The 14,997-nt window shown below is 49.6% G+C and overlaps 1 protein-coding gene across 2 annotated transcripts in view; it reads left to right on the top strand.

Annotated features, from left to right (window-relative positions):
• The window catches only part of SSH2 (slingshot protein phosphatase 2), a 90,852-nt gene extending 75,855 nt beyond the window's left edge, over positions 1 to 14,997 (top strand). For both annotated transcript variants that reach the window (XM_027744366.2, XM_027744370.2), the window contains 7 exons: positions 1,069 to 1,162; positions 1,290 to 1,418; positions 4,116 to 4,162; positions 5,565 to 5,711; positions 6,340 to 6,540; positions 10,911 to 11,754; positions 13,034 to 14,997. In XM_027744366.2, the coding sequence (XP_027600167.1) occupies positions 1,069 to 1,162; positions 1,290 to 1,418; positions 4,116 to 4,162; positions 5,565 to 5,711; positions 6,340 to 6,540; positions 10,911 to 11,754; positions 13,034 to 14,989 (3,418 nt within the window). In that variant the 3' untranslated portion in view covers positions 14,990 to 14,997. The remainder of the gene's footprint in view (positions 1 to 1,068; positions 1,163 to 1,289; positions 1,419 to 4,115; positions 4,163 to 5,564; positions 5,712 to 6,339; positions 6,541 to 10,910; positions 11,755 to 13,033) is intronic.

Genomic DNA, 14,997 nt, shown 5'->3' with positions numbered 1-14,997 from the left:
ATTAGTCATTCCTGATGGTACTGATACCATATAACCTCAAAAGTAGTCGGTGTCCAGATGTTATGCCAAGTGTGAAGGGCTTAAGTTGCCCAGTTTGTAGAAGAAATGACTTCACTGGCCCCAGCTGCTTTCCCAGCATAATTGTGCCTTTGGTTGATTTATGCTCCCAGATATTTCCTGTTGCTGGAGTTCAGTGAGTGAATAATGATGCTAAGCAGTTGTTCAGCTGTGAACAAGTCTTCACACTTGATTGTTTTTTAATGTGCAAGGAGGGTGGCTGAAAAGCTTTGGCAGGCTGTCAGATTAATATTTTCTTGTAGCTTTTCATATATAAATTTTATCTAACCCACCCTTTCCCTGGTGGCAGCAGTTGAATGATTTCCTGGGGACACTTAAACAGCATTCTGTTAATTGAGTCCTGAAATAATGAGTGAGGTTAAAAGGACCAGGAACTTTGGTTTTTATTTGTGAGCCACCAGTTGAACACTTCTGTAGTGCCCGTGCCATCTTCAGCCTGGCAGCCTTCCGGAGAAAGGGAAAGGTGGTGCAAGATGTCACTGCTGGGTCTCTTGTAGAGATGCTGGGTGAGCCAGCTCTGTGGTGCTGCTCTGCTGCAGCTTCCCCTGGTGTTAGTCAGGCTATTTTTGCAGCTGGTGATAAGGCCCTGGCAGCAGGGGCGGGAGGAATGCAGAGGCTTAGCTGCCCTCGTCTCTCCATGTAAGGAGTTTTGGAGCTGTTACCTTTCCAAGAAAGGTAGGGAGAGGCTTAGATATTGCTCCAGAGGGTATAATGCAGCCTTCCCAATTTAAATTTTACCAAATACCAGAGGTTCTCTGGATGACTACAATGGATTAGGGGCATTCAGTTGGTGTCTTTCATACACAACTGGGAATCTAAACCGGGTTTTACAGTCACCTGAATTCCCTGCAGCTGAGAACATGGTGGGGGGAAGTAGAGTGGGAATCTGAGACTCCACAGAGCATCCAGTCTGTACAATACCTATTTTATAAGTGCCATGAGTCCAGTTTGTTTCCCCTCACAGTGACTCTGTTGCTTCCTTCTGATTAGCCCAACTGAGCGGGAACGCACGGAACGGCTAATTAAGACCAAGTTAAGGGAAATCATGATGCAGAAGGATTTGGAGAACATCACATCAAAAGAGGTGAGTGGTGAGGGAGCAGCACTGGAAGCGCTGTTGTGCAAACTAGAGAGCTCTGTACTTCATGCCACAGGGAAAGGTCAGAACAAAAGCTTCACGTGGCTCCCTTGTGTCCCTCCTCCCCATGCAGATACGCACCGAGCTGGAGATGCAGATGGTGTGTAACCTGCGGGAGTTCAAAGAGTTCATCGACAATGAAATGATAGTGATCCTCGGGCAGATGGACAGCCCCACACAGATATTTGATCATGTCTTTTTGGTAAGTCTAACAGTGAATTCAACACTCCTAACACTTCTCTCTGTGTCTTGGTTGACACAGGGGCCTCTGGAGGAAGTTAAAGGACTTTTGAAGGAGAGATGGTAGATCCTGGGGTCACATTGTCGTAAACAAGACACTAGTGCTGCTGAACAAGAGCAGCCTGGCTTTTCAGCTGTACTAAACTTTGCCAAGCTGTAGACCCTGTCACTAGAGGATGGAAGGGAAAAAATCTTAATTCTAACTTTTTCAGGGCTGTTTCCATTGGTATAAGGCCAGTTGTGTGGCTTTAACTCTCCAGGGTACCCACACCCCTGGTTCTTGCATTATATGTGTGTGACATTCAGGTGGAATGATGCTCTTGTAACACGGAAAACTCTTGAGTTTGTGTGATCCAGGGAAGAACAGAGGAGCCTAACAAAGAATCCTGGAGATAAGTCACTTAAGGAAACGTAAACATTTTGCTGTTTAATGTTTTGCTTGCCTAGTTGCCTTTCATTGCTGCTGGGGCCTGTCTAATCGCTGCAGCTCCTTCTGGTGAGTCAGCGCTCCGCTGGATTTCCCAGCCCCGGAGCGACGGACGCGGGTTTGGTTGGGCTGTCTAGCCTATGAGGTTGGCTCAGCTTTACACAAAGCCATTCCTCTTGGACCAGCTGGTCTTTCCAAGTGGAGAGGGCCTCTCCCAGTCTCCAGCTCAGAAGGGATGGTGTGTGTTAACGTGAGCACTCCCAGGATATCACGCTGGGGTAGAGCCAGAAAACTTTAAGTACCTACGATGTAATGGATTTTTATTTTTTGCAGACTATGTGTTATAAGGAGAGAGAGACCTGTTACAGGCTTATGGTGCTGTTCAAAAGCTGTACAGGCAGTTTGGTCCCTTGCAGGGCTTGGAGTCTTGGCTCTGAGTGCATTTAATGGGAAGAAGACCTTAAAACAAGGCTTGGAGGCAGCACCAAGGAGAAGAGCTGTGGCTAATGTGTGGAACAGAAGTATTTGCAAAGCAGCTGCTGCAGTGAGGAACAGTGCTGCTGGGGCTGGGCACCACCTTCACTCAGGAGCGTGTCTGTTGCCTGTGAGGGCTCTGGAAGGCAAGGAGCTGTTCCTTTCCAAGTGGAGGCAAGAGCCCTGTGGGATCCCACTTTGGGAGTGCTGAAACAACTAAGCAGGAAATGAGAGACCTGATGATGTTGGTAATTGTGGATCAAAGGACAGGAGAAAAGGCTTTCACCCCTAAAGCACTGTTCTCCTTACCTGTGGAAACTGGTGGTTCCCAGGCCTGAATTAAATTATTCTTGCTAGTCTAGAAAGAGACAACAAGAAGTCTGGGGGGCTTGGGTAAATATGATCAAAATATGTTGGCAGATAGCAAGAACCCATATAGTCCTTCTTCAGATCAAGCACAGCTCTGGACTGTGCTGGGATTGACCTGATCTGTGGCTGAAGGCAATGGATTCTGTTGAAATCTGGGCTACCATGGCATGTAATATTTGCCCCTTTGTTCTGCTCAAATCTATGCTGAACCCTTGAATGGTGTCTTCATTACGATGATTTCTCTTAGGAAGTAGTTCAGTTTTGGAAGAACCAGTTGCTTTTTGTTTGCTGTATTCCTTAAATGCCAAGAAAAAGCCATAGACTTGTCCCCCGTAGCTACCAGAACAGTACCATGGCCCTTTCCTGTGTGTGTTCTCCTGAACAGACTGTGAGTGCTTGGAATTGCCTGCAAGGGCTGCCCGGGGTGTGAGTGTGTGTCTGTGAGTCAGAGCTCTTGGAGCCTCCCCCATCTCAGACTTGGGGTGCCTGTGCAGACTTTCTGGGCAAGCAGCAACTCATCCTTTGGGTGGACACTGCTGCTGCTGCAGGCCTGGGACGTTCTCGCTCTCAGGCTGATGGTGGGTGTGCTCCAAGGGTCTGGCTGTGCCTCTCCTGGCCCTGGGGCAATGTGGAAGCCTGTGCCGTGGGAGCAACCATGAGCAGGACTGTTCTGCACTGATGGTATTGTTGCCTGGATCCCTGTTGCTTGCTCTATCTGAACCATTTTTCCATTTGGGAGCCATTTTAAAGCTGGGAAAGCAGATGCTTGCGCACCTTAAATTTTGAAGGAAGAGTGGTTTTGTCCTCAGTCAGGTTTGTGTTTGAGCAGGAAGCAAGCAACTTGGAGGCCCTGTGTGTGCTGCAGAGAAGAGGGGTTAGCTAGCCAGGGTTAAATGTGTTCATTTCTCTGCTCGCACAGCCTTTGAAGAGGTGTAACCCAAGTGAGCTTATGGTGTTGCTGCCTTTGATGTGCGAGATGGGTGTTTCACGTATAAAGAGCACCTGGATTGCTTTTAAATGCAGGCAGTTTCTCTTCTGTGGGGCAGAGCTGGCAGCAGCCTCCAGGGAAAGGGTGGAGTGTGTCTTGTCTTGCCGAGGTTGATTAGTCAGCAGTTTGCAGGAAGTGCCAGCAAATGGTGCTGGGCTCCTGCTTTGCAGAGCTGCTTCTTGTTTCAGAAGAGGTCTGGTTAATGGGGCGAGGGAAGGTGCTGAACATCAGCCCTGTTACCGCTCTTCTGTGTACCCCTGTACTCAAAACACGCCCAGTTATCCAACACTTGGCTGGCCAGCTTCCTCCTCCAGTTCAGTGGTGGCAATCTCTCCCTCCACCAGTTGCCTGGCCATGCCTTCCTGCTGCCTGATGTATCCCTTTGCATCTTCTCCCTGCAGGGCTCAGAGTGGAACGCCTCCAATTTGGAAGACTTGCAGAACAGAGGGTAAGTAGCTTCAGGCCATCAGCTTAAAAGCAAGAGCCTGGCCTTAACACTTGTCTAAGCAACAAGCTCTGTTCCATACCTGCTGTGTGTAACCTCAGTCTTACTGAGGGGTTTACAGATCCAAACAGGCTCTTGCTTCCTGCAGGCTCCATGTCCCACAAACAGGCACCCTTAAAGTACAAAAACCTTCCTCCCTGACCTTGACTAACGTCCCCAAGGAGAACAAAGGAAGGCAGCAATCTCACAGCTATAAGTAGTAAAAAGCTACAATTACTGAACACAGTTGGCTCCGTGCCCTCGGCCCCAGCCCGTTGTTCTGGACTGATTACTGAGGTGCTTCGGAGTCTGGACCTCTGGACTGCGGCAGGAAGGAAAATATGGAAAAGAGCATTCCTTGCTTTGAGTGGGGCCCAGTGGGAAGTAAAGTCCTGTAGCTCTCAAGCTGAGCACTGATGGGTTCCTCTGGCTCCTGCCCATTCTGCCTTTCAAGCTTAAGCTTAGAGTGTCCTTCTCTAGGGCCAGGTGGAACTAAGCACTAAGATTTCACAATTAAACCGTTATTTATGGGTTTGGCTTATTTGTGCCAATCCAGTGGAAAAAAGTAATCGTGCTGCTGAGTTGATAACATACTTCTGTACCACAGAAATTCAGCCTGGCAAAAGTGACTCCTCTTCTTGAGCTCAGGGTCTGCTGCTGTTTCCTTGAGTCCAGCTGGTCCTACTTGGCTGCCAGCAATCTCATACCTGCTTGGGAAAAAGGGATGTCACTCCCTTGCAAGTGCCCTTGTTCTGTCTGATATCCCAGCATGAGTGCATTTCATAAGCATCTTACGAGTAACCCTCAGGGCTCAAAATACTGAATGTAGTATACATAAATACCATGTGCTTTCTCAAGCAGTTTCCTTTCCAGAAAATTTAAGGATAAGAAATAAATCTTCCCCAAGGGCTTATTGTCTGTTACATCTCTCTGTAGTTATTTTATGCATTTGTTTAGCTGTGGTGTTACTTAAGAGCTTCTGTCTTCCATCTTCCTGTGTTTTTGATGGAGCAGAAGGAGAGATTCACAAAGGGGTTTTAAGAAAATGTGATTGAGGAGTCTGTGCTGGGGCTCCTGTGACACAGGTGTTGCTGACATGAAGAATAGAGGTGGTGGGCAGTGTTACCTGACATAGTGCAGAGGAAGTTTCTGTCCAGCATGGACGGCAACCCTGTTATCAGGCTCTAAACTGCTCAGCAAAACCTTTTGTCTGTGTTAGTTGCTGCTTCTTTACATTAATTCCTGGTTTCCCAGGAAGCTTGTTCAAGACTGCTTTCAAATGGACCTTGCAAAGCCAGGCAGGGCAGTGGAGCAGTGTGACATCTCTCTGAACTTGCTGTGTTTCTCTCTCTCTGTTTCCATGCAGGGTGAGGTATATTTTGAATGTGACTCGAGAGATAGACAACTTCTTCCCTGGGCTCTTTGAATACCACAATATTCGGGTTTATGATGAAGAAGCAACAGATCTTCTGGCTTATTGGAATGACACCTACAAGTTCATCTCCAAGGCAAAGTAAGTCTTTTCCAGACAGAACCCACACATTTAGGAGATGTATACTAAGCATTTTGTATTTTCCTGCCAATTTTCATAACTACTTTTCCTTCTTGCCTACCTAGAATCAAAACATTTTCATTTTGTAGTTTTCTGTCTCCTAGCTGGGTGAGGGTTAAGGCAATGTTGGTCTCGTTCAGCCACTTGACAAACCTAATAATATGCTGTCAGAAGTGTGCAGTAGAAGAACATGTCTCTGCTAGAGGCTTCCTTGAACTGCTCAGTAGCTTCCAGGGATGTGTTTCTAAACTGTGACACCATGTTTGTGGTATAGGTGCTCTTTTTATTTGAAATAATTAGAGGCCTTCATAAATCTATGATTGTCCACTTGGCAATAACAGCTTCAGAAGAGCTGTTGTAAAAAAAATCTGTTAAGAATATTAATAAGACCTTGTTCTTCACTGTCTCTGCGGGTCTTGCTCTAGTTTGTAAACTGGATTATCAGATCACATCCCAGACTTCGTCTGTGGCCAGAGAGTTGAAAATGCATTTGATAATGCTCTGACAAAGAAGTTGCTGTTTTCTTAAGCTTCTCAGAAGCCACGTTTTTATGTTTAATGATCCTCTTTTTGTCTTTCTTCTGCTTCAGGAAAAATGGTTCTAAGTGCCTGGTGCACTGCAAGATGGGAGTGAGCCGCTCAGCATCCACGGTGATCGCCTATGCCATGAAGGAATACGGCTGGAACCTGGACAGGGCGTACGACTACGTGAAGGAACGACGCACCGTCACCAAGCCCAACCCCAGCTTCATGCGGCAGCTGGAGGAATACCAAGGGATCCTGCTGGCCAGGTGAGTGGAAGGAGTGATCCTGATTATCCGCGTTAAGGCATAACGCTTAAATGGCTGACTCCGTTATTTTAATTGGAGATTCCATCGCGGTGTTGTGTAAGCTCGGAATCGTCTTGGGAATTACAGTGTTCTGTTTTCATGGGTTGTCTCAGCCGAGCCTGGGAAAACAGGTGTAATAAAGAGCTTTTAGGAGGCTCTCTGACTTCTGGGATGTCAGTTTTTTTGGAGAGTAGCATCCTATGAAGTGCCATCCGAGTGCAGCATTCAGAGCTGTGCAGACTCCAGCAGAGATAAATGATGTCCCTATTGCTTGTAACATCACTTGGCAGGGAACTCGCTTTGTCTCCGTCGCAGCCTCGCAGTTCCCTGTTGAACATGCCCCTCCTCAGCAGCTGGTCTGGTTTTATTTAGATCCCTTCGGTAAGTGTTGGTGTGAGGGGAGGGGACAGGATGTTCTGTGCATTGCAACAGTGGTGTTTATTCCTGCCTGGAGTCCTGAGGCTGGTCTGGAGCTGGGCCTGGGTATGGGCAAGTGTGTTGTAATCCCAAGCCTATCACCTGACTAGCAAAAAGACATAAATACTGCATGTTTCTAAGCTGTGTTAAGCAATGTCTTCACGTGATCAGCTGGAAGGAGGTAGTGATACTCTGTTCTGCCAGATTACGGTGTTTTGTTTGGGATCCTGGTGTGCTTTTCCAGGGAGCAGATCTGCAGCAAGCAGAGTTACCCAAGCTGAGCCTCTTGCCACAGGGGGTGGCTCTTGGCAGGTTTGGACCAAAGTAAATAATAAATGTTGAAGCTTCAGGGTGCTGTTGGAAGGTGCCTGCTTATTCTAGAACCATTTAGATCGGAAAAGAGCTTTAAGATCATGGAGTCCAACCAATACCCTACCACTGCCAAGCCCACCACTAAACCCTGTCCTCGAGTACCACATCTACATGTCTTATATGCTGTTCTTTACAGCAGCTCGGGCACTCAGGTGCTCCCTTTAGGGCATGCTTCTCACCTCTGTCCCCTGCTTGGTTTTGTCCCTTCATGTCTGTTCTACCCACTTACAAATACCTCTTTTCACTTTCATTCTCATGACATATTCTTCCTTCTTTGCTCTCCACCTGCTCCCAGCAATCCAACTGTCTTTTCTGCTGAGACAGGTTTGGATTCTCAATTTTTACATCAAACCTTTGGTGTAATCTCCCCCATCACTGAAGTGTGCTTCCTCTTTCCCTCTCTGCACAGATTAGCCACCTGAGAGCTCCTCCCAGCTTATTCCCTGACCAGGTGCATCCACAGGATCTTCATTCCCCACCTCTTCCTGTGCCCGTCTTCCTCTCCCCCTGCTCCTCAAACACTGACTGCAATAATGACCCTCTTTCTCTCTAAAAGCAGCCAAGTATTATCAAGTGTCAGGATAGATGACAGTGGAATAGATATTTTTAAAAATCATGCTTTTCTGGACTGAAACCCTTTGAGACAGACACTACACCTCCTTTGGTGCCTTGTGACACCAAACATGCTGCTGGCACCAGTCACTAAAGGTCAGTGCTAACTCTGAGCTAGGGATGACCTGACCAGCACTGAGCAGACTTGGAAATTAGATCTCACTGGGATGGACTGGATGGAGAAAAAGAACCTTTTTAGGTGTGAAAAACACACCAATAACAGGTTGGTGAACACCTGTGAGGAGCCCTGGGCTGGGAGCAGGTGGTGTCTCATATGCATGACCTGAGATTGGCTCAGTTGGTTAGAGCCTGGTGCTAATAGTGCCAGGGTTGTAGCTTCAATCCCTGGAGGGGCCATTCACTGAAGAGATGGACTTGAAGATCCTTGTGGGCCCCTTCCAAGTCAGAATGTTCTGTGATCTTTAAAGATCTCAACCCTGCTGGGGTTGGTTTAGGTAATCTGCCAGTCTGGCACACCTGCAAAGCCACACTGTTACAAACATTTTGATTAAGGATTATTGTTTTCCCTGTTTTCTAGTATTTTTCAGAGGTAAATCTTTCTTGCTGCCATCATTTATATGGTGTGTGGCTCCCCTCCCACTGAAGCACACCACTGCTCCTGACCTACTCGGCAGGTCCCTGTACAATGGCACAAACAGGATTACTTGTGAGGCTTTAAAAAATGCAAGAGCAGTGCATTACATCTGTGTAGGATGAAAAAGCTGCAGTAAATGAAGCTTCGCTGAAGCAAGGAATGGCCCCTACGTGCTGCAGGAATGGTCCCTCTTTATTTCCTCTCTCAGCTCCAAACTGTGTTTTTTTTTTCATCTTTCTTCTCTGTGTTATTTATCTTTGCCCTCTGGCCTCTGGCTACCTTGTTTATTGCTGTGGTATTCCAGGACAGGTAAAAAAAACCCAAACAAACAAAAAACAACAAAAAAAAAAAACCACAACAGATTGACCCTCATGTGACTGCTCCGATTTCAGGGGGAAGGTATGTGAGGGCAGCCATGTGCTCGCACTATCTGGTTACGGTTTTGTGTTGGGGTTACAGCAACTGGGATATGTTTTCCAGCTGTAAAATGAAAACCCCCTGCCTGCTTTTAGTCACAACAACAAGCATGTTTTGCTCTTTGGGACTGTCATACTTCCTGGGGTTAGTTAAACTGTCCCCTCCCTCTGTTGATAAACACAGCAAGGCTGAGCCAAGCCTGTTTCTGTTATTAGTTATGGATAAGTTACAGGAAAACAGTGTCTGTGATCTCCCGTGCCTTGTGCAGCTTGTGAATCAACAGCAGTTTTATATCTGAGCCTGGAGAGCTGGTGGGAGGTGTGGGGGGCTCCTGGTCTAAAGCTGGTGTGGGCACAAGCACCAGGAATGTTGCCCAGGAAAGTCAAGAGGTGGCTGTGGCCTCTAGGAAGGGACGTGGGCTCCTGGTCTCTGACCCTGCTTCAGGCACCTCCTGCACATTGTAAGACTGGAGGAAGTGTGAGGTTGGAAGCTAACACAGCACACCTCTCCCAGTGGTGCTTGACATCTCTTTTGATTCTCAGATTGGTGCCAGGCAAGTTTGGTTTGCTCACACACAAGGGCGCTTTTGACTTCTGAAATCAGATGTGCTACAGGGAGCTGGGTTTGAGCACTGAAGGGCCCTGTAAAAACATCAGCAGCTCCTGGGGTTATATCAGCAGAAATCTTTGACACCCCATACAGAGCCCCAGCAAGAACCTGCCTCAGGGAGAAGCCTGTTCCTGCTGCCAGTGTCAAACTGTGCTCCAAAACCCAACAGAGAGCTCGTGCAACCCAGAGCAGTGTATTCGGCCTCTGATCTTGACCCTCTTCTCCTCTGAAAGGACCTGATTCTGCCCTGTGTCACACGTGAAGGTTGTCACTGATTATGGGGTTGGAAAGCTAAATCTGCAATGGATTATTCTCCTTAGCTGTTGGGCACCCACAACTACACTGACACATTTTAATTAGCTCAATAGCATCTGTTAATTAACTTACTGCAGCCAGCGGATGTGTCTGGGAGCGCCTGCTCACGCCAGTAAGGTACTGAGGGGTTTTGCAAGGTCTCCTGCAGATCCAAGGAGGTTTCTGTGGTTTCTGTGTTCCTCCTAGGGGCAGTGGGCGGAAGCACATCCCTGTGGCTGTGGCCACTCGGCAAACCCTGGTAGACTGGGGTAGCTCTGGGGTTTCAGGGCGAGAAGTTACCTCCGGGGTTCTCTGTAAGCCTGGGTGTGTGGGCTGGGGTTTTTGGCAGGTGGAGATGAAGAGGGTGATGCAATGCCACAGGCAGTTGCTCAGGCCTTCCTAAAGGGGCTTTCCAAGAGCGGGAGAACTCTTGAGCTTCCTTCCTGTAGAAGGTGGGTGGTGGTTTGGGCTGTTTGTTTGCTGTTGAGAATATCTTGTGCGTTTTACACACACCCACGCCCACTCACCCCCCCTAGCCCTTGGTCACCAGAGCCAGTTATTGATCACTGAAGCTACTCAAAAGAAGGAACCATAAGAGAAATTGGACTTTATTCAATGTCCGCCACCCACTTGCATCCAGGACAAGGGATCCTGTCTCTTCTGGTCATGGCTCACCTGCTAGAAAATGGGAAATGCTTCCTGGCTGAGAAAGGCCCAAATAGCTGATTAAACATTGCATTTGTAGAATGGACTGATCCAACGCTGCCGGGGAATAGGGGGGTGTGGAACAGAATAGAGCCATGGGATTTAGCTCCTGGAAAGTGACTCGTTATCGGACCAACTTCTCCAGCAGCAGGTTTGGCCCTGAACCGTTGTGGTGAAGCTGCAGTTGTGGTTAATGACTCCAGTACTTGGCATGGCTTTTCCTGTAGGTTGTATCCCCTTAGAACAAGGTGGGTCTGGGTCTGGTACGTGAAAACTACTCAGTGTTTTCATTTGCTTTCCCTGCCCGCAGCAAACAGCGGCACAACAAACTGTGGCGCTCGCACTCCGACAGCGACCTCTCGGATCACCACGAGCCCATCTGCAAGTCTGGGCTGGAGCTGAACAAAAAGGAGATCACCACCTCAGCCGACCAGATCTCGGAGGCAAAGACCAACGACAACCAGCAGCCCATGTCTCCCATCTATTCAGCTGAGCTGGACAGGGAGCAGCAGCCTCCAGAGGACACAAATATGATCGAGGATGTGTGTGCAAAGGAGAGAAGGATCCACTTAGAGTTTACATGCCGAGACTTCCACGCTGAGCAGATGGAGGACAAGCTGAACCTGAACAATATCAATGGTTGTACGACGGGGTGTTGTGTAGACTCTGTCCCCCCTGATAACTGCCATTCTTCTGAGGCCTTAATGCAGCTCCAGCACCCCTTGGAAATAACGGAGTTTCCTGATTTGACAGTGGACGATCTAGAAAAAGATGCCCTTAAGCCTGATATGAACGTGCACTTGGTTCCCATGGAAGAATTCACTTCATGCTTAAAAGACTCTCCTCAATCCCCAAACCAAAATTCCCCGAGTCTCCAGCAGAATCCTCAGCCCGAAGGGACAGACCTCAGTACAGACAGGATCGATTTCTTCAGCGCTTTGGAGAAATTTGTGGAGCTTTCCCAGGAGAGCCGGTCACGCACCTGCTCCCATTCCAGGCCGGAGGAGCAAGGGAGTGGAAGGAACGGGGTCTCCAGGGTGCCCGTGCTGGAAGTGCCACCTGCTGCTGATGGGGGTGCAGATGCTCGAAGGAACAGCCCTGGAAACTCTCCTCAGGCATCAGATGACTCTTCCACAGATGAAGAACAACAAAAGGTTAAAATAACGTGCTTGTTTTTTTAGGAACTGCTGTTCAAACCTATCCCTGGGCAGTTCTCCTGTTGTAGGGGGTGCTGTGGATAGGATTTTCTAGCCCTGCTTTCACTGGACAGGGTGGCTGTTTGGGAAAGGATTGCTGGATGCTTCACTCTTCCTTCACTTTTAGATACTTGCCCTTTTCTGCACTTTTTCCTTAAACATCAGTTTGCTGGCATTGGCAGGGCACTGGCTGAGCTGACCTTGACCTGACCTGCTGTGCTGTTCTCGTGAGAAACTTATTTTTGAATTTTGCATCAGGAGAGCAGAAAGGTGGGATTTGACCCACTAATACAGCTGGACCCTGCACAGCCAAACCCAGCTAATGTCCCAAACCTGCACGGATATTTATCTGACTTGAGAAATCCACCAAAGAATGGGGCAAAACTAGTGCCTTTCCCTGGTTGGGAAGCACCAGCACTGGGGTAGTAAATCAAGGCAGATGTACAGCTTCCACTGCTGGAGGAAGAAATGAGCCTGTCCAGATCTAGAGTGATGGCATTGGGCATGTCATGGCTCACTTCTCTCCTGAATAGAGAGATGGTCCTGAACAAAATTTAGTAACCTCTAAATTTAGGTAATCGCTTTTCAGCCTCCAGGACTCTCACAGGGATTGATGATGTCCGGGGCCATCGTTTTCTGGGAGCCTCTCTTATTTAAATTCCACGCTGCATTGCTTGAATCCTTTCCATCTCCATGTGAGGCAATAAGGCTCTTCCAAATATAATAGGGCAACGCTCTCTCCAGTGATTTGGCAGTGTCTGTGGGGATGGAGAGCCTCTCTGGCCATTTTCCTCCAGGAAACCAGAGCGTTTCAGCACTTGGTCATTCTTTTTGCTGTACTTCTGTTTGCTCTGTACGTGAGCAGAATCTCTCATATTTTCAGTTCAGAACTGCACTTTTAGCAGCATTAGGATTCTTTTTGTTAGCTGGATTTTTCTTTATTAAAAAAAAGAAAAGACTAAATTTTCCTTGGAGTTTGTGATGATTAAATAGAAGTTCTTAAATCTCAGTGTAAGTGAAATTAGTCAAAATCCAGCCTAGAATATGTTAAATTCAATCCCAGAGGCACTAATGCATCTACATTAGTGATCACTGCTCTTGTGATCCATCTCCACACACTGGCACATGCTTTTTTGTTCCTTTGGGATGTGTACCCCGGTCTCCTTTAAGCTGCTGCTGTTTGCGCTGTGTTGGCAGAGCTGATCCACTTTGTAATTTTCCTGTTTGTGTGTTGCAGGAGGTCCCTGAGCTGCCTAGTGCAGGTCATCTCACGAGATCCCACTCGGAAAATGCCATTTCTGTGAAGGAAATTATCACAGAGATCGAGTCAATCAACCAGGGAGCAGGACCTGCCCAGCAGAAAGAGGGCTCAGCCAACCTCAGCCAGACACCAAAGAGGAACACGGTGCATGACCTGCCAGTGGAGGCCATTTGGGCATTGGAAAGGGTGGAACAGAGTGAAGGAGCCTGTGCTGGACACCAGGAAAAGGAGAAGGACCCTCTGCTGGCTGAGGAAGAAGCTGCCCCCTCCCTGCAGCCATCTGGTAAATCAGAGCTGGAGGAAAGTGGCTCTGCGGGGGAGCAGCAAGAGCCTCGTGGCTCCACCAACCCTGAGCCCAAGTGGTGCCCCGGCTCCGTCCGGCGAGCCACGCTGGAGTTTGAGGAGCGCTTGAGACAGGAGCAGGAGCACCAGCACACATCCCCCGTCTGCACCTTACCCACCCGCAAGAACTCCAGGAACGACTCTCCTGCTGCCGAGCTCCTGCCGCGGGGGAAGAGTGAGGAGCCGCCCCTGGAGCTGGCTCCGGAGGGTGACAGGGCGCAGACACCGGGCACTGAGGAGCCTCTGCTGCCTCCTGGGGCAGAGCTGCCTGCGCCCCTCACCCCCCCTGCTGCAGAGCCCAGCCTGAGGCAGGAGGGAGCGGTGCAGGAGCACAGGACAGTGGTCTCGTTTGATGGGACGGAGGAGCCACCCCTGCCCTCCCTCCTCCCAAAGAGAGTCGAAATCATCGAATACACTCCCATGGTCAAGTCTGCAGAGCAGCACCCTGACACAAGCTGTGAGCAGGGCTGGCTGGCCACGGCCATCCCATCTTTAGATGAAAACTTGAACCCTTCAGTGTGCTTGGAGGAGGCTCCAACCTGTCTCGGAGCTCTGGCGGATCTCCCCCCGCCGGAGCACGCGGTACGCGAGCAGGCCACCCTCACTGCGGGCAGCCCCAGCGTGGAAGGTGGTGGGTTATCTGTTCACCTCGGTGCTGCCCCTCCCTCTGCCCAGGTGACCTCTACACCTTCAGCCAGCCTCGACCGCTCTCCTTATCCCTATGTAATCCACCTGGAAGGTGTCACTGAGCAGAGCACGGGTACAGACGATGAGCCAGTCATGCCGTGTGGCATCGAGGGAGACACGACTCTGCTGTTCAGGGACAGACCCAAACCTCTCTGCGGGGGCGGTGACAGCATCTCAAGGCAGCTGAGCAGGGAGGACTTCACCAGCCAGGATGCCGAAAACATGGACCTTCTGGACATCTCGTTCCTGTGTTACAGCCTCCCGCACAGCCCCAGCAGCCGCAGTGTGGAGGAGCGCAGCAGCAGCCCCGGGCTGGTCAAGCAGCGAGCGAAGGAAATAGAGGCTCGGATCCGGCACGCGGGGCTCACCACACCCTCCCACATGAAACGCTCGGCATCCTTGGCCAAACTGGACTGCCTGGACCTCTCCAAGGACGACTTGTGCGAGAGGGAGTCTGCCTCAGCCTCTTCCCATGCCAACCCGGTGCTTCTCACCTGCGTTGCCCTCGGTCGAGGCTTTTGCGAGGGAAGGTTGGAGAGGGGCTCGGAAAGCACGTGTGGAAAGCATCGCCTTTCCTCCCCGGAGCCCACTAAGCATTTTGTGGAACAGCTCAGAACAGCCGAGTGCATTGCCCAGAGCAAGCCGGTGGAGAGGCCGCTGGCTCAGTACGCCAAAGAGTGCGGCTCCAGCCAGCAGAGTTTGTGTTCCAGCACGGATCCGACGTGGACTAGCTCCGAGGAGGGTCCTCCGCTGCTCCAGGTGCAGGTCCTGGACTCCTTGTCTCCAGCTCAAGGTCTGGCTGTCGCACCTCGGCAGCAGCACGGGAGAACTCACCCTCTGAGGAGGCTCAAAAAGACCAATGAGAAAAAGCGGACAACCAATCCCCTCTACAACACGATGTGATCCCGGGC

The sequence above is a fragment of the Pipra filicauda genome, unplaced genomic scaffold (genome assembly GCF_003945595.2).
Source record: "Pipra filicauda isolate LSUMZ 115617 unplaced genomic scaffold, ASM394559v2 scaffold211_size2331000_pilon, whole genome shotgun sequence".
Classification (NCBI taxonomy): Eukaryota; Metazoa; Chordata; class Aves; order Passeriformes; family Pipridae; genus Pipra; species Pipra filicauda.
The sequence above is the reverse complement of the archived record's forward strand: the minus strand, read 5'-3'. Positions and strand labels throughout refer to the sequence as shown.